We start from the raw sequence: 20,076 nt of genomic DNA, 5'->3' as shown, positions 1-20,076 counted from the left end.
GGAGCCGGAGTCGGATGGAAGAGGACGAAGCTTGCAGGAGAGGAGTGGAGACGGGGCAGAAAAGAAAAGAAAAGGAAAGGAAGATAAAAGATAAGGACTGAGTTAGTGAGGAAATTTGTCTTTGCATTGTGTGTTGCAGGAAAAGTAAAATAAACTGTGTGTATTTGGGGACATTCTGAGTCCGTCTGTCTGTATCCGGTGGTCAAACTCCACAATGTATATCAGCTAATACAAAAAAAACCTAAGGGAGACACTTTTCGCTGCAATATACGTATATGAGCAAACTCAAAACCCAAAGGGGGTTCACCCCTTTTCGACACAATGTATGAATACCAGCGAACTCAAAATCCAAAGGGGGAATTCTCCCAGCTCTGCAATATTATATGTATATTGTAGCTATGTTTGTAAAGGGTTTCTGGAGAGTTCCAAAAAAAATTTCATGGTCCAAGTGTCTTCAATTCAAAGTCAAACAGTTCAAATAAAAAATAAGGAAAAAGGCTGATAATATTGATTGATAATATACACCAGGGTTTCTCAACCTTTTTTCAACAGTGGCCCATTTTTGACCTTGTTTTGTTCCTGTGGCCCCCTGTCCTACCGTTAGAAAGGTAGCTATTTAAATGTTTTGTTTGTAAATAGAACATTTTATTATAAAACAATGCAATTTATTACATTAAAATGCATAATACATACAATAATTTCTTAATTTATAAAATACAAAAATTTATACTTTAAGTATTTCTCATTCAATGTGACCCTTGTCCTTGATAATCAGAAACATGTTTTTTTAAATTAATTTCTATTGCTGGGAAGGATAACCGAAGATCTCCTCTGTCCATTATGGTAAGACGATTCCGTGTTTGGCTCAGTAAATAATTGACACCACTGAAATCTGATTCTGTATTACTACGACACGACACAGTACAAATTTTGCAAAGTGAATGCGGGTAATTTCATTTCAGGTATGGGGGTCTCACATATTTCTTTTAGTCAAATCGGTGATGGTTAATATACATGCTTTGTACGATTTGAGATGAAATCCCCCGTTAGAATATCTCAACAAAGATAATTGAAAGGCTATTTTCAGGGACCTTCTTTTTTTTTGTTTTAATGAAATATGCAAATTTTTGCATTCTATAATATTTATAGAATTTATTTATTTTTATAATTTTTATTTATTTATATATATTATTTAATAGCAAAATTAGTCTATTGTAAATTGATTGGAAAAGGTGCATCCCTAATTTCAAGATAAACTCTCAAATTGGAAATAAAAGTTATTAAGCAATTATTTTCAGCAGCAATTGCAAAAGGAATGGCAAAAACAAGAGCTAAAAGACCTGTAATATTCATAGGAAGAAACAGCACTAACACTGCAGCAGCCACACACCTTTCCCATGACACATGAGATACTGAAATAGCCCCAGAGTACTGCACGAGGGTTGGAGTGAGGAAGTGGGTGGAGGATGGAAGTGGAAGCGACGTTGCTGCCACGGAGCGCGCTTGGTGATTCATCCACTAGGAAGCAAAATCACTTCACTTCTGTTTTCTTTTTTCTTCACGTCTCTGTTTTCTTCGCTTCCCACTTTTCTCTGTGGCTGCCTAATCTTGTGCCGTGGCCCCCCTTTTTCGTAATTTTCACCTGTGGCCCCATGTTGAGAACCCTTGACCTGGCACACATAATAAGCCAATTGAGAGCCACTAATCAACCTCACCTGTATATCTATGAGATGTTGTTACCTCTGCAGCCCAATTACTACAGGTTCATGGGTTCTAATCTTGTCTTGCACATGCACTCTCTGTATAGAGTCTGCACATTCTCTTAGTTTGTTTACTTGGGTAACTTGACCAGTGACTTCAAACTGGCTCCTTGTGAGCATGTGAGTGTGTCAAGACATGCAGGGCGCAGGGCTGTTTTCCAACATGCAGTCTGTGTTGCTGTAGCCCAAACTGTGGCCTAATAAAACGCACTCTGGTACTAGCTGTTTCACTGAAACAGTGAAAGACTGCATGAAGACAGAATTCATACACCAGGGGCCTCATGTATAAACGGTGCGTACACACAGAAATGTTGCGTACTCCCGTTTCCACGCTCAAATCGCGATGTATAAAACCTAAACTTGGCGTAAAGCCACGCACATTTCCACGGTAACTCATACCTTTGCGTACGCAATTTCTCCGATCGGTTTTGCAGACTGGCGGCACCCAGCGTCAAAGCAGTGCTACTGTTCCTGTGTGATCACCTTTCTTTCTTAGATCCACATTCCTGACGCTGCTTTATAAATACACTGAAACTAACTGCATATTGTTTATTAGTGTAATGCATCTGATTGTAATTAACCTGCAGCAATATAATGGTCCAGGGAATAGCCATAGTATTCCAAATACCATAACTGCTTTAGCGTTGTAACTCTCACTGCATCTTCTTCTTCTTTTAGCTGCTCCCGTTAAGGGTTGCCACAGCAGATCATCTTTTTCCATATTACTCTCGCTGCACCACTCGGAGTATTTATATCACTGTATCTGAGTGGGGAATCACAGCAGCAGCTGAAATATCGGTATACAGTAATCCCTCCTCCATCGCGGGGGTTGCGTTCCAGAGCCACCCGCGAAATAAGAAAATCCGCGAAGTAGAAACCATATGTTTATATGGTTATTTTTATATTGTCATGCTTGGGTCACAGATTTGCGCAGAAACACAGGAGGTTGTAGAGAGACAGGAATGTTATTCAAACATTGCAAACAAACATTTGTCTCTTTTTCAAAAGTTTAAACTGTGCTCAATGACAAGACAGAGATGACAGTTCAGTCTCACAATTAAAAGAATACAAACATATCTTCCTCTTCAAAGGAGCAAATAAATCAATAGGGCTGTTTGCTTTTAAGTATGCGAAGCACCGCGGCACAAAGATGTTGAAGGCGGCAGCTCACACCCCCTCCGTCAGGAGCAGAGAGAGAGAGAGAGACAGATAAAAAAAAATCAATACGTGCCCTTTGAGCTTTTAAGTATGCGAAGCACCGTGCAGCATACTTAAAAGCTGCACACAGAAGGTAGCAAAGTGAAGATAATCTTTCAGCATTTTTAGACGAGCGTCCGTATCGTCTAGGTGTGCGAACAGCCCCCCTGCTCACACCCCCTACGTCAGGATCACAGATAGTCAGCGCAAGAGAGAGAGAAAGAAAAGTAAGCTGGGTAGCTTCTCAGCCATCTGCCAATAGCGTCCCTTGTATGAAATCAACTGGGCAAACCAACTGAGGAAGCATGTACCAGAAATTAAAAGACCCATTGTCCTCAAAAACCCGCGAAGCAGCGAAAAATCCGCGATATATATTTAAATATGCTTACATATAAAATCCGCGATGGAGTGAAGCCGCGAAGGGCGAAGCGCGATATAGCGAGGGATTACTGTACAGCATGAAGCAGACGCTGCCTGAGCCATGGCAAAACGCTTTATAGTGACTTCCCAGTACGGACTTCGCGGTTTAGAAAAGGTTTCATCCCAAGAACTCTAAACGCACTCAATCAGTCCATCAAGTGCTCCTTGTAGAACTGTTTACTTATAAGTACAATCACCTCACTGTAAACTTGCACTACAGTTATAATATTGCACAACCTGCGCCACTTTATAAAGTGTGTATTTACATATGATGACGGTATTCATTTTTAAGATGAAATGCAGCAAAATATGTTGATTATATTATACAGCTAAAACTTTAACTTCATTTAAATAATCTGTATTGTTAATAATTAAACATGTGAGGACACTGTGCCACAGCGCTAGCTAGCTCAGGGATTGTTCCTGCATTGTGTTGTATTCTTGCGCTGACACGACACTGGAAAGATAGACGGATAGAATAATTAAACATGTACTACGAAGATATTTCGATGTTCCTTAAAAGTTTTGAAGAATCGGCGTTCTAAGCTTACAGATGGCTTAACGTCTATTACAGAGCTGATTGTGTGGCGATTGGTCATTTGGAGAAAGAAAAGTAAGGACAGGAATTGGAGGTTAGTACGTATGAAAGAGACAGTACTTCTGTAATAAATTATTTCATCGAAGGTCGCACATGGCGCAGCAAGCCTCTTGCGTGAGATATGAACAATCACTGCGCCACCGTGTTCCCATGTTTAATAACATGCTTTCATTCCTATCATCATGAAAATGATATCACGTATACATGTCAGTATTTTAATTATTCAGAGAGCTGTAATATCACGAATGTAATGGATTCTGTGTCGGAGAAAGAGAAAGAACGGAAGCACGTAGTGATTCACCTACATAGAGCACATAGAAGATCAAATACAGAACAAAGCATTTAACGTGCTACTTGAGAAACTAGTAAAATAAACGATTTTAAGATGAAGTTTATGATGTTCTACTTTAATGGAAAAATAAACTACGTGAAATTTCGAGATTAAAGTTGACATTTCGTGCTTTTTTCCCACTGTGTGCCTATTTTTTTTTTCTGTACCCTAATAAGCTTTCATATGACACTCAGACGGTGGGCTACGACTCGCCTTTTCACGGCAACTTTGATATGTGATTTCTTTTTTATTTCGGGCACTGTGCGACTTTGTGAACTTGGATCTTTCGAGTTTCTCCGACACTCTGTCACTCGATCAACTTTCTTTTGTTGATTATACCACTGCTTAAACCAACAAATAGTATGTTTTTCCTTTTCCTCCTCTTGGTATTCGCTGAAATTCTTATATTTCCCCCCGTGCTTTTCCCATTGTCTTTTCACAGAAAGCTATTTATATTGATTTGCATATTGAAAGAGGCGTAATTCTGGGAGGAGTTGGGGCGGGACAGAAGGCGCGTGCACGTGCGTTACTTTTCACGCTGATCGGGATTTATGTAGTGGAAGAACGTGAAAGTTTGCGTGCGCACAGATTCCTGCATCTGGATTTTTCTGTGCGTACGCACAATCCCGCTTTTGTGCTTACGCCATGTTATAGTGTGAGTTCTACGCACGGTGTTATACATGAGGCCCCAGGTCTGTAAAAACTATGAACACTTGTGTAGATCTGAACTCTTCCCTAATGCATCAATTAGGATGAACCTGTGGTGAAGTGAAGTGCTGAAGCCCTTCTAAAGTCATACATATTGTCACAAAAAGCACAATGAGACCGGAAAAGTTTTGGGGCAGCCACTCTTATATTATATCCTGGCTATAAAGAGTTAATTTTTCAAGAGTTCTTTACTCATGTGAGTAGAAAAAACAGAACTGAATTGTTGCCTTAAGATGACGGCTTTTAAAGACAAGTGGAGGAAGTGATATCATCAGGGCTGGAACCAGAAGTGACGCCATCGGCAGCGCTGTAACTGGAAGTGAAATCATCGGTGGCCGGAACCGGGCGGGATTTCCCGAGAATGGTCTGTAAGGGACTGAGAGAGACAATTAGAGCTCCTTGCCACCTCCTGGTCAGGCATGGAATTACTATTATTCAGGCCCTTTAGTTGTCTCCTAATTGCACATGTGTGACAATATGACATAATGAATTGGGTTTCCATACTTTACTTTTTATTCTTAGCAGTTAAGATTAATTGCATCTATGTACAATTTTTATTTGCTCAGTATTGTTCTATTAAGGGTGTGCACAATACACAGAGAGCATATTTATTGGTAGTGTAAAAGATGTAGGTTATTTGCTTGACATGGAAAATGTAGTATATTGTAGTTGCTCCATAGGTTACACAAGTTATAACAATGCAGTATAAAAATTACTCAGTTAATGGCCAAAAGTAGCCCGAGCAAAAATAGTCAGTTTAATTTTACCTGTCATTTATTTTGTGCCTGCGGTTGGTTGGCACCTTGCCCAGGATTGGTTCCTGCCTTGTGCCCTATGTTGGCTGGGATTGGCTCCTGCAGACCCCCATGACCCTGTGTTCGGATTCAGCGGGATGGAAAATGGATGGATGGATTTATTTTGTGCCTCTATTTATAACCCTGCTCATGAAGACATTGACAAAGCACAATACTTCTACATAAAGAAACACATGACATAAATAAAAGTGAGCTGATTTTTCTCAGTTCTGTCTACTGCATTTTGTGAATAGAAAAGAAATTGCAAAGCAAACTAAGAAAAGAGAATCTGCAGCTGCAAAAGAATGTCTGATTTAACAATGTCGTTGGTACTGTAACACAGGTATCTCATTGAAAAAAAGAGAAAGTGAGAAAGCAACTTGAAAATGTCATTTGAATGTTTAAAGGTCCCTTAGGGGTACAGAGACAGTATGTGAAATATTAACAAAGTGAATGGCAATACAAATTTCGCTTCACCAGAAGAGAAAACAGAGAAAACAAGTAAGAAATCCATTTTACCAAAAGTATATTCTCACTATGACAAATTCCAAAACACTAACCCAGAATGAAATAATTACAGAATAAAGATTGTCATCTTTATTCATCTCATAGGAATCTCTTATAAGACACGTGTATTAATCTGAATCAACAACACTGAAATTCTCCCAGCATTCTGTGAGCTTGCACAATCCTTGGAAAAACAGATTTAATTTGTTGGCACTTGTTAGGGAATTTTTCTAGTTGGCAGCCTTTCTGAAGCTGCTGAATTGCAGCCATGACGCTTATTTGAAAGGTATGTTTACAAAGTGTACAGTGTAAGAGAAAGCTGCTGGAGCTTCACGGCACCTCCAAATCAGAAGGCACATAACCTTCCTTGTCAGACGCAACACATTTTGGCAGGCTGGATATATATTTCTATAAATTAGCAAAGCATTCAAGTTGAGAGCCTTCTTGTTCAGATCTAATCATTCAAGACTTTGTCCTTCATTTCATCTGAATTTTGCCTATGGCTTTCCGTACTAGTTTGTAAGTGTTACATTTTGTTTTTTGTATGTTTATTATTGTTCAGTTTCAATTATGGAATACTTAGATTGTTACCTGATGCATAATTGAGAAGCTTTGAAACTGAGCCTTGTGTGAATTCATTGTTAGCTTTGTTATTAATTTTTTTTGCCAGAAAGACAGGAACACATATATAAATACTCTACCTACAAACACCACATGCTTTGGACAGCTCAGGCTTTTAGTGGCTTGTTTTAATGGACCCATTTATTTTTAAAGAATTAGACAAGAAAACCGAATAAATTCATCCACTATCAAATGGAACATATTTATCATGTACAGATAAAAATAAAACTGTACATTTGCATCTGTTTCTGCCACATTCTGTTCATTTTCATCTTTTAGAAAAATTAATTGCTGACTAGTCCATGTTAATGAAGTTTTTTTTTATGTGAAGCTATGTTTTCCAGTTTGTTTTCATTTATGAGTTTTATTAAACACATTTATTATTATCAATCGATTATCCGTCTATTAAGTCACAGATTGTTTTCATCTATGAGTTTTATTAGACATATTTCTCATTATCAATCCATTATCCGTCCATTAAGTGAACCCACTAAGCCTAATTGTTAGGGTCACAGAAACCAGCAAATATTCTGCAACACTCTACAGTCACCATTTAACCTAAAGTGCACATCTTTAGGATGCAGGATAAACACAAAAGTATCCAAAGTAAAAAACAATCCTGACACAGAGCAAACATTCAAACTCCTCAGAGATAGAGACCAAACCCGGGAATCAAGCTCTGCCTCTTGGAGTTATGAGGTGGAATCTCTAAGTGACATGCCATTCATATATCATGCTAAATCAATGAAAAGTCTGATATTTCCACTTCAGTTTATTTTGTCACATATTGCCATTATGTCACATTAAAAGGTAAAATAGCTAAAACCGTTATCAAAGCAAAGAGGCATTAAGAAAAAAAAAAGCAATTGAAATGCTATACTGTGTTTTCTGCAGATAAACACATTATCCACATGGGCTCAAAAAATCAGCTTATTCAATCAATAATCTACATTACTACTTATCTTTTTGATTTGAAACCAAACGTGGTGAAACCAGGATATGTTTGTATATTAGGTAAGCCACTCTCAATCAATAGTCAGAGAATAGATGAGTTTTAAAACAACACTGGCCTCCTTTTGTGGTTGAGTGTTCCATTATGCATTGATAACAGTCATTTGTACTTCATTTGCAGATGACACTTCACTGTTGCCATTTTCCCCTGTAAGATCAAAATGTCCTTAGTGGCTTACTCTGTCTTGTAGCAAATGCTGAATCTAAATTTTTGTTAGGAGATGAAAGCATTCGTATGCTGGCTGTTTGCTATTTATTTGATATGGGGTTGCTTTCTGTTTTTCTATTAAAGATGAGTTAATTCTTATGCAAATTAGACTGTCGGTCTGTAGCATTTTAACAGTAATTACACTTTTTTATATTCCCAAGAAAATATAAAAGAAAAACACAACTGTCTGTTAATATTTTTTTTAAAGCTGGATAAGCCTTAGAATACTGCATCACTATAAAGATGGACTTTTCTGTTAATGAGACAGTCATTTTTTTATTACTCCTTTAGAGACATGGAGGACGACTGCTTAAATATGTCACCTCTAGGACTTGAAGCACAAGACAAACTGGGTACAGTGTGCATTTTTGGAACAGGAGATTTTGGTCGCTCTCTGGGATTAAGATTGTTACAAGCTGGCTATCTTGTAGTATACGGAAGTCGCAATCCTGAAAATTCCAGCCTTCTCCCCAAAGGAGCCAAAGTCCTGTCTCATAAAGAAGCTGCAGAGTATTCACAGGTGATTTTTTTGGCTGTACATCGGGAACACTATGACTTTCTCTCAGACATCTCTGATCAAATAGAAGGGAAGGTTTTGGTGGACATTAGCAATAACTTAAAGAAGAATCAGTACTCAGAATCTAATGCGGAATATCTCAGCAAATTGATGCCAAATGCCAATGTGGTAAAGGGTTTTAATACCGTTTCGGCCTGGGCTCTGCAGTCGGGAAACCTTGACGGAAGCAGACAGGTGAGACGATCAAAAACTTTGATTACACATCTCAGAAATTTTGGTAAAAAGAATAATAAACTGGATGGGTATTATACCGACATTACATAAATTAGAAAGTGTTCATAAACTACACACAAAATATCAAACTAGTAATAATTAGCTATGAAAAATAAGTGGTGCTTTCATAATGACCCCAAACCTAGAGTGAAGAGAATCGGGCTAAACTATTAAACAATAAAGTTCTTGTTAAAGAGAAAATAGCTAAGACCTACTACTTCTCTGTTCTTTTCAAAAATGCTTATCTCCTTGGGCGCCCTGTCCACTTTCTAGCACTTGAAACATTACACTGATATACTAGGATGTGTGCCTATTTCTTCCTCCGTCATTCTCTATGGCCTGCATTCTTCCTGTCAATAGAATGTTTTCCATCAGTTCTCCTTCCAACTGTTCACTCACCTGGCTTTTGTCTCTGAAGATGATTTTAAAGCCCTTCTTAGGAGCACTTCTACTCATGTTGTAGAATCGAGGATTGACCTACTTTTTATTTGTTTCACAAACCCCAGGTTAGAGCTCCTTCACTCTCACTTTGATTTCTGAATAGTGATTAGGCTTTGGTGCAATAGGTTTCATCTTCTTGGTTTTCACTTATTTCTGGTTTTGACTATGTTTCATCTCCTGGTCCTCTTCCAGCCTTCAGGGAGAATACTAAGCCCTAGGAAACATGTGTTTTAACTCTACAACGTTCTTCCTTCCCTCTTATGATACTGCCCCTGGATGTAGCCCTTCAGAGAGACCATCAAAACAAATAAGACATAAATACACAAATGTTAATATGTACTGTATGATGCAAGACATTTGTAAGTGAACTAGCAAAATATAAGAGTAAAATAAAAAATCCTGCTGAGATAAACTTTCGAAGAAACAAACATTTTAGGGCAGTGTTCCAGGGAAATGTGATCAACCAGACAGGTTTCTGTTTCACCTTCATTACTCAGTATGTAATTTGTTCCAGATTCCAATTACCCTTTATTTAAAAAAGTGATTCCTGGTTGCTGGATCAGTTGCTTTTGTGAATGTTGTTGACTTGGAATAGGTCCCCAAAAAGTCTTCTGTTTATGGCTAAAGAGGTTTACTTCCTTGACCGTCTCAGAGTAGGACATGCCTTTGTGGCAAAAAGCTCTTTTCCAGCTCTGTGGTCCCAAAGAACCTCTGAAAAGTACTAAGAAGTAAAAGAGAGTGAGGAGTGGCTACCAATGATCAAATAGGTCAGGTAGTCTTTTATTATCTCAGGGGGAGATTTGCAGTGACAGATATAATGGTGACACATACATCAATCTATTTTCTGATTCAGTTTAATTCAATTAAAACTGGCATAATTGATGATTCCAGCCAAATTTGAATGGGACACTAGTCCATCACAAGGTACATTCATTTGCACAGCCTTATTCACTCATGCAGGACCAATTTGTGAGGTAAACTGAAGTACCAGGAGAATAATCTACACAAATGTGGACAGAATCCATAAACTGTACACAGATAGGTAACTGGGGTGTGAGTTGAATGCATTTTCCTAGAGTTGTGAGGAAGCAGCCCTAACTACTGTTCCACCTTGCCAACCTTGAAATTTAATTAAATAAATCTACCATTTATAGCCACAGCAAATGTTTTATGAACTTTATTGAAATGTTAGTCAGAACTACACTAAGTGGGTTTCTGGTATAGCGAGCAGAAAAATTGTACTAGCAATTCATCTTCTGTCAAACTCATGTTACTGTGCAAGCTCCAGGACACAACTGGAGCCATATTTGTTTACATTATATAAAAATGATGTAAACTAACAGAAAAATGACTTAAAGGCAGTTCAAGGTTTAATCAAAATGGATAAGGGCCATAATAGGCAACAAAAAACAAGAAAACACAGTATTCGAAGGTCTAGGCAGAGGTTTTCAACATTTTTTTCATTGCCTACCACCTCCAAACACTGAAATGTTATAAAGTACTATCAGTTTTCATTTTCAAATTGCTAAGTACTGGACCCTTACTAGGCACAACTGAAGGAGATATTTCTTTATCTGGACCCTAATACTGTATTTAGAGATGTTTAAGGGATTACAGGAAGTTTGTTTGTGGGGCGGTTGTGTCTTTTACTTTTTATTGTGTATCACAAATACTTTTTAAATTATTTGTAAATTTATAAAAACTATGTGCAGTTCTTCTTCTACATTCAACCTATCTTTTTTTAAGGAAAGAAGAAGGTAATCTAACACTAGCAGCTCTGCCACAAACAATAACTTTCCACTCTTGATTAATATTATTAATACTAAAATGAAATGATTGGTGCATGTATTTTATTATTAATAAGTGTTGTCACAAAAGCAGACCACAGACATCAAAAGGTTTGGGACAGCCACCCGTATATTGTGCCTTGGCTGCAAATGGGTTGAATTGGTTGTGATGTTCACAGGTTTGAGTCCAAAACAGAACTGATTGTAAAATGAAAAGATGATGGCTATAAAGCCCAAGACAGGACATGACATCACTGGGACCAGGACCGGAAGTGGTGTCATCCATGGTGCCGGGACCTAGTGAGATTTCCCGTAGATGGTCTGCAGAAGATTGAGAAAGAGAGTTAGTGCAGCTTGCTACCCCCTGGTCTGGCATAGTAGTACTATTCTTAAGACCTTTCAGCTGTCTCCCAATTGCATGTGTGTGACAGTATTAACAATCATCTTTACTCCTTAATATATATTCTTCTGCACTAGTCTGCCAATTTCTAAAACTGTTCTAAAAATGATGTCAGACCAACAAATTTTATCAAAAGTCAAAATACTGTAACGTCATTAGACCAGACCTGAGAGAGAGAGACACTGAGAAACAATATTCATACTGCTCATACACAGCATGGAAGGGGAGGATGGGAAGAGTATTACTTGTAAGGATGCCCTCTTTTACAAAAATTTAGCAGCCTTCGCACCTGAGGCCTGGTATGTCTCAATCCTGGCATGGATCGGCTCAAGGAGATACAGAAGGCAAAGCACATGTGAGCAGTGGGAGGGTTCAAACTGGTGTTGGGAAAAAGCTTGGAAGAGGAGAATGAGACCAGGTAGAAGAGACAAAAATGAAGCATCCATTAGCACCGTGAGATGAAGCAATGGAATTGCAACAAAGACTCAAGTTTGGCTGCTGTATAACCAACAGTGCTTTTAAGGTCCACTATTTTCCCCACTTTTATTTGTGTTCTCTTACGTACCACCAGTGATATGCATACTGCAGGTTGAAAACCACAGGTGTAGGCTGCAGTATAGTTTTAAACAAACAAAAGTCAAAGCAAAGAATTAAAAAAATAGTATTAAAAGGGCAAATAAGAACATGATGTTAAAAAGCTGGAGAGGATTCAAGAGCTCAAAAGTGTGAAAGAGAAACCTATTGGCAGCAGGAGGAAAGGGAGACTCACGTATCTCCAAGTTTAATGCTTCAATACCACTTTTTTGCCTTTCAATTTTTAATTTCTTCAAAGCTGCTAGAATACAATAACAGGAAGGAAATTATGTTTTCTGTGAAGTGTGTGTGATTAGTTTCTAACACTGATTTTTCTTTATATTGCTATCTTGAAAAAGCTAGCCTGCTGTCAATGTAAAAGGCCCAATTAGTAAGGAGAGCTGCCAGTCTTGTTGCAGTAGTGTGTTGGCTACCCTTGTTCATGGCAGCCCTGTTTCAGCACACTATAGCAATACAAGGTGAAACTGACAGATTATTTTCAGCCAAATATAAATCACTTTTTAAGAGACATGCAGCAAGTAAAATAGAAGAAATCTTAGCGCAAGTCTAATAAAACAGATTTATCAGTACTGTCTGGCATCCCACATGCCAACAAGCTCATTTCACCATATTCTGGATTTACCATTCTGTTACATGGTTTCTTTGGACAATTTGAACCAGCAATAAAACACACAGTTATAAATATATAGAGCTTTTATTGTTGTAATTAAAATGAAAATTATTTGAGTTAAAACAGGAATGCATTTATTCTCATTTTGTGTATAGTTAGGATAGGCAGAGTTTATTATACTAGAGGGAAATTTTATTTGCAACAGGAAAGTACAAAACATAAGGCATTGTCAGACAGATACAAGAAAATAAGCCAAGACACAAAAACTGACAGCCAGTGTTACTGTATACATGCACAAACTCAAGATTTAAAGAATATAAAGAACAACAATTACCTTAAACAATGCACTAAATGATAAGTCAGAATTCAGCAGCATCTCTTCAATTAACAGTATTCAAAATCCTTGAAATAAAAGAGTTCTTAATCTGTTGCTCTTTACCCTAAGGAGCAAAAATTTGCAGCCTGATGGCCACAGCTGAAATTTATGAAAATGGCTGTTGTGTTTCAGAACGAAGTCAGCTTTCTAACCTATCTGTAATGCAGCTCTGTCACAGAGGTCTGCTGCAAAGTAATAATTGTTTGTTGTTAAGATAGTTTCTGTGCGTATTGTTGAAGGTGCCTAACCAACACATAAAAACAAATGGAACAACAGGCCATTCTGTTTCTTACACCTCTGTTAAATCTCAGTCCCAGGTATTTACTGTACTTCCATCAAACTGAACAAACCTTTATATGATATAGTACCTTTCTATATTGAACAGCATTCTGAGGTATTATACATGTGCAGAGGTATGGTACACAATGGTTTATAATTTTTTTTAACAATTGTCAAGATGATTAAGAAATTTGATGAGCGTCACAAAGTCAGACAGGGTTATTGAAATGGTTAGAGGTTTTACTCACATGTTTCTTATAGGGAGTTATTCTTCTGTCTTTTACTCTGGCTAAAGTTTACTGATCCTGTGGCTAATGGCTGCATTTAACTGTCTGTGTTATTGTTGTAATTAGTCAGATGGTCAACACTTGTATGGGGTAAGTATATCATTCAGCATGGACCCCATGAAAGTGGAGTGGGCTGTGGTGAGATTAGAAAAGGTATTTTTCCCAAGGATATTATTATATTTTCTTTCCAGAAGCATTTTATTTTTTTCTTTGATATTAAGATAATAATGAATTTTTCACTTAAAACACAACACTCAACCAAATATCATTCATATGGGCATCTCACAGAAACCTTTCATAAGGAGACAGACCATTAAAAAATTCTGTTTTTATTCCTAATGCTGAAAAGAAACACTTAAAATGTTTACAATTTCATGGTATTTTTCTTTCACTAGTTTCAAATTCTCATTCTTCTTCTAATTATAATGGCTTTTTATGCCCCCCTGTTAGAATTCTGGATTAGTCACTTGTGTTTTCTCATGTCTTCAAACATTTAAAAATAGAACTTTATTCTATGCAATCACTGGGTTTTATTTTTTTTTATTCATCAGGCTTTATGACTTTTTTACTGTTTAGGGGCCTTTTTTGATTTCGGACCCCTACATAAAGACTTGTATTGTCTGATTTTTGCCAGCCTTAAACGTGTATTAACTCTGACATTTGTCTTTCTCGACCAATATGATCCTCTATCATCTGGATGGAATGCTTCAATGTACTTTTTCCCAATGGCAACATTTTTGTTAAATTCTTCCAAATTAAACATCATATTTGTTTCTGTCTGTCAAAGAACAATTTTATTATGAGCAAATCCCTGTCACTACAACTTTCCCGTTACCAGAACTCAAAATATGACAATAGGATTTCTTGATTAAAGACTTACACTCTGAAGTGTAATGTGGCTGCAAAATAAAGTGTCAATCATAATTTAATCAAGTCATACTGAGCCATCCATCTACATCAAAGTTGATTAAATTTTTAACATCAAATTATCAAACTGAAATGATCTGTCAGACAAGAATGACACACATCTCCGAACTATAATTGGTTCATGTTACAACTTATCTAGCCAATAAAACTCTTTTTTTGAGGTGGAATTTTGGCACAATGATTAGAGCTGCTGCCTCACACAGATTTGGAGTACCAGGTTTGACCTGGGTGCTGTATTTATGAAGTTTCCATATTTGGCAGTTCAACCTATGGCCCACTCATACATAACCACTTACCTTCACTGAACTAATTTATTGTAGAAAAAAACAACTTAAAATGCAGAAGAAACTAGTGAAACCACACTCAGAAATGGGGAGAACATACACACACATAGACAGCAAGTGAGCCTGGGAAATGAAATCGTGCTGCTTCTTATATGGTAAATGTATTACTTAATTAAAGGTGACATACCCTAGCATACCCAGTAATTTAAAGGATTACATTTTCTTTCTGCACCTTAATGTTATAACTACTGAATATATCTTTTTGCTGAATAATCAAAAAGGAAAAAGCCTCTTTATTACAGAACAATAGAGCAGCTTCATGGATACAGCATCCTGGGTTTTAACGTAAGCCTGGATGACGTCCATGTGGAGATTATATATATCTGCGTGAGTTTTCTCTGAAGTTTCATTGATTGCTGATCACAAAATGGCCCCTTTATAAGTGTGAGTGGGCATTCTTGTGAACTGGTGCCTATTGGGCACTTTCCAGCCTTGCACTCTGTATTGCTTGGCAGGCTTGGACCCCCTGTGACACTGCTTTGGATTAAACACTTTTGAGATTGTCTTGCTTAATGTAGATTTTTTACATGTTGGTTTTATTTGTTTAAGGTAAGGTGTTTTATATGCTTCTACAGCAAAAAAAAACAAAAAAAACTGACAGAGTTACAGTATTGAATGTGATCATAAAGTATTTCATATTTGATAAAAAAAAAACTCATCAAGGTAGAGAAACTATTGTATCGTATACAATATGGCTGATTTAATCAAGCCAGCATAACAGATTAACCTGCTGTTGGTGGTTTTCGAACTTTTTTTTCTCACAACCCAGTTTTGTCTTTCGTGTGTCTTTGCAAATCTCAGTCACTGTGAAGTGTTATCAAGGGGATCCATCCCCTTTCGAGAATTGCCTGCAATTGTCATCCTGGGTGGGGCTCCCCCTTGTTGTCCTTCCAACTTAGAGAATCACCACTAATCTTGTCATTCTGGGGATGGGTGGTGATTTCCCCTTGCCTCCGGTGACATAACACAAGGCTTTTCAGTTTATGTTGCCACACGGGAAGAGGTGGAGGATGTCATCAGGAAAATGAAACCGTCTACTAGTTCCCTGGACCCTTTCCCCTCACCCTTGCTGAGGGCCAACATTTCTGCCATCTCTCCACTTATCACCAGGATAATAAATCAGTCCCTCCTGGCTGGCCATATTCCTTCTGCACTAAAAACTGCTGTCATCAGACCTCTACTGAAAAAATCCACCTTGGATCCTGAAGTTCTCTCCAATTATAGGCCCATCTCCAATCTTCCATTTCTCTCCAAAGTCCTGGAAAAAATAGTTGCAGCACAACTTCACGATCATCTCAAACTGAACAATCTGTTTGAAAAGTTTCAGTCTGGTTTTCGCCCTGGCCATAGCACTGAAACAGCCCTGGTCAGGGTCACCAATGATCTTCTGATGACGGCAGATACTGGTTCACCTTCACTACTTATCCTCCTTGACCTGACAGCTGCTTTTGACACAATAGACCATAACATCCTTCTTCACCGCCTGCAATACACTATTGGACTCTCAGGAATTGTTCTAAATTGGTTTACATCATACCTGACTGGCAGAACTGAGCATGTTGCCCTTGGCAGCGCAAAGTCCCACACCCACAACGTCGCCTGTGGTGTTCCACAGGGCTCTGTGCTGGGCCCTATCCTTTTTACTATCTACATGCTCCCCCTTGGAACTGTCATTGGCAGACATGGTTTATCGTTCCATTGCTATGCCGATGACACTCAGCTTTACCTCAGGACTACTCCCACCTCCTCTACTGCTCCTCTGCCAACATCTACATTGTCTACCTGCCTGGAGGAGATAGAGGCTTGGATGAGGCTCAATTTTCTTCAGTTGAACAGATCCAAAACAGAAGCCATCTTAGTTGGTACATCACATCATCTTCGCTCTTCTACCATCACCAGTATTACTTTCTCTGGCCAAAATATTCCTCTTTCCACATCTGTTACTAATTTGGGTGTTAGAATGGACTCCCAACTTACTTTTGACACCCACATCAAATATCTCTGTAAGTCATCTTTTTACCATCTCAAGAACATCGCCAAACTCCGCCCATTACTCACCCTGGCAGATGCAGAGAAGCTCGTCCATGCCTTTGTCTCTTCCAGGCTGGATTACTGTAATGCACTCCTCATTGGGATTCCTGGCAAGAGTATCCAGAGACTCCAGTATATTCAGAACAGCGCTGCCAGGATCCTGATGAGGGTGCGAAAGTATGATCACATCACCCCAATCCTGAAAACCCTTCACTGGCTCCCTGTTTCATTCAGAATAGAGTACAAGGTCTCCCTTCTTACCCATCAGTGCATTTATGGACATGCCCCTCTTTATCTACAGGAACTCCTTACCCCCCATAACTCCTTACGTTCCCTCCGCTCTGTACTCACTAACACTCTTCAAGTCCCCAGAACTAAGCTCAGCAGCATGGGTGACAGGGCGTTTTCATCGGTGGCACCGAGGCTGTGGAATGCCCTCCCTGATTACCTGAGAGCCCCACAGTCGACTGAGGCCTTTAAGCGAAACCTAAAAACTCATCTTTTTAGAAAGTCATTTTGTTAAAGTATTTTATAGACTGTTCTGTTCTTTTTTTTTTTTTTTTTTTTTATTTTATTATTCTATTTTTACTCTGTAGCACTTTGGGATTGCTAAAATATAAAGTGCAATATAAATAAAATTTATTATTATTATTATTATTATTATTATAAACCGCTCACATCTTTACTTTTGTAATTCTCGACTGGTCGTGTCTCAAGTTCAGGCATCAAAACACTCAAAGTGGGTCGTGACCCCTAGTTTAAGAAACATTGCTCTACAGGATATATTAAAAGGTCTATACTTTAAAACTCTTGTGTACCAACCTGTGCATTGTCTGACAACTCCTTTGCTTCACTTTTAGAAGATAAACAAAATATAAACCACAGATGGGCCCCCCTCTCAAATACTTCTATATGACTGTGCTTCTACTTTGTCAAAGCAGGCAGTGTGGCATAGTGGTTAAGGCTTTGGACCTAGGACTTCAAACCCTGAGGTTGTGGGTTCAAATCCCTCTACTGATACTGTAAAAAAGCTAAAGAAATGTGACCAATTGCATCTCTAATGTTGTAAATTGCATTGGATTAAAGGCCAAATAAGTAAATGTAAGTTACTTACAGGTTTACCTGCTACAGTAGTGTATGTGAATCAACTTTCCTTCTACTTATAAAAATAAGAGTGTCTCATTGATTAAGATTTTGCCAGTTCTTGATTAAATAAATATCACTAGGGCTGGATTTTAATATATTACTTTGCAGGTTGTTTACTATGGGCATTAAATCAATAAATTCTAATAATTAATGATTGTGTGCATGTATATCGTGTAAAGAAGGCAGCTTTAAGGTCACCAGAAGTTTTATAGCAGAAGTTTCTGATCCTCTCCTTAGAAACTGGGCATAGATCTTGGTTTCACATGGACAATGTACTGTATATATGGACAACAGGGACATCTGGAATTACATGGAGGAGTTTTATTGTGATGTTCCTGGAGTAAAGCATGCCATGGGGCCCAAAACTGATTTCTGAGCTTGGCCAAAAGTGATGGCCAAAGGGACATGGAAGTCAATCTGTGGTCAAAACCACATTGAGTGTAGAGTCAGGAGAAGAGTAGGAGTCAACGAGGATGTTCATTGTTAACATACTTCATAATAACATTCAAGCATCTTAATTGAATGAAAAAACTATCCACAAAGAAGTTAAAAAAGTGAATTTCAAACATTGATCTCTTAGTCTTTTTTCATAATGCAGATGGGAAAATAATTTACAATTCTATTAAAACACGGGAGTCTGTTAAGACATATTTAAAAATATTCTTTTGTTAACTACTTAAACTTATCTTTAACTAATTGAATGCAAAATAAACTAGAGTGTTCTTTTTACATTATATAAAATATATACAATTGAACTTTTTCACACAGAGAAATGGATACACTGTGCAATGGATACACCAGACCCTTATTACCATGCTCTCTGGCTATTTTTATTGTGCCTACTTCTCTATTTCTGTGCCTTCTTGGTGATCTTGGGGTATTTAACCAGCTGCTCTCCAACTCTAGGCCTATTCTCATTAATATTATTTGCTTATTATCGTTCTAGCCATTGCTATGAAAACAGTTATTTAACTGCAAACTTAGAAATGTACATTTTTTTGCTTAGCAGACACTTTTATCCAAAGCAACTTACAAAAGAGGTCAACATATTCAAATTAACATCAGTCTGGGGACTGGTTGGATACAAGTAACACAGGAAAAGGTCACAAAACAAGTGAAGAGCTCAGAACAAACTAGATACAATTCCTAGATTACAAAACCCAACAGTAAGTTAGGCAGAAAGTCACCAAACAAAAGAATCTTCAAATGCATTTTAAACACATTGGGATGCTGGCAGTTTGTTCCACCAGTCAGGAACTACACATGAAAAGAGTCTGGACTGAGATTTGATACCACACAGAGGTGGCATCACCAGATGCCATTTATCTGTAGACCTTAGTGGTCGATGAGGAGCATAAGATCTGACAACTGTCCATTTATATAGGTGCTGATCCACTGACTACTCCATAGGCAAGCATCAAGGATTTGAACTTCATTTGTGGAGCTGCAGGGACCTCCTCTGAAGAGAGGAGTGACATATGCCCACCTCAGCTGGTTAAACTCCAGTCGTGCGGCTACATTTTCAATCATCTGCATCGTCTTTGTGACGCACTCTGGTACTCCCACCATCAGAGAGATGAAGGAGTCCAGATGTGACAAGGCCAAAGCCTGGACGAGGAGTTGTGCTGAATATTCTGCTAGATATGATATGACCTTGTGGATATTGAGGAATTAAGAAATAAATTTGATAATGCAGAATGGCTTAAACTTCTTAAAAGGGCATTTTACAATGAACAGACTGCCTGTTTTAAAGATCACTGAGCACATTTTGAAGACACATAGGTTCTTTTAATCAAACTTTTGAAGTTAAAATAATATTAACAATAATAGCATCATATGTTGCTACTATATATAAGCATGAATATGCATTATAAAAATGCAAAAGAACCCTAGGAGGAAAGTTAGATAA

At 38.0% G+C, this 20,076-nt stretch overlaps 1 protein-coding gene across 1 annotated transcript in view; it reads left to right on the top strand.

Moving 5' to 3' along the window:
• Window positions 1-6,569: 6,569 nt before the first annotated feature.
• Window positions 6,570-20,076, top strand: part of steap4 (STEAP family member 4) — a 51,876-nt gene continuing 38,369 nt past the window's right edge. Inside the window, exons 1-2 of the mRNA XM_028791039.2 lie at window positions 6,570-6,834; window positions 8,447-8,906. Coding sequence (XP_028646872.1) covers window positions 6,815-6,834; window positions 8,447-8,906 — 480 coding nt within the window. The 5' untranslated portion in view covers window positions 6,570-6,814. The remainder of the gene's footprint in view (window positions 6,835-8,446; window positions 8,907-20,076) is intronic.

Source organism: Erpetoichthys calabaricus, chromosome 13 (genome assembly GCF_900747795.2).
Source record: "Erpetoichthys calabaricus chromosome 13, fErpCal1.3, whole genome shotgun sequence".
NCBI lineage: Eukaryota > Metazoa > Chordata > Cladistia > Polypteriformes > Polypteridae > Erpetoichthys > Erpetoichthys calabaricus.
Note: the sequence above shows the minus strand (reverse complement) of the source record. Positions and strands in the feature narration are given on the sequence as shown.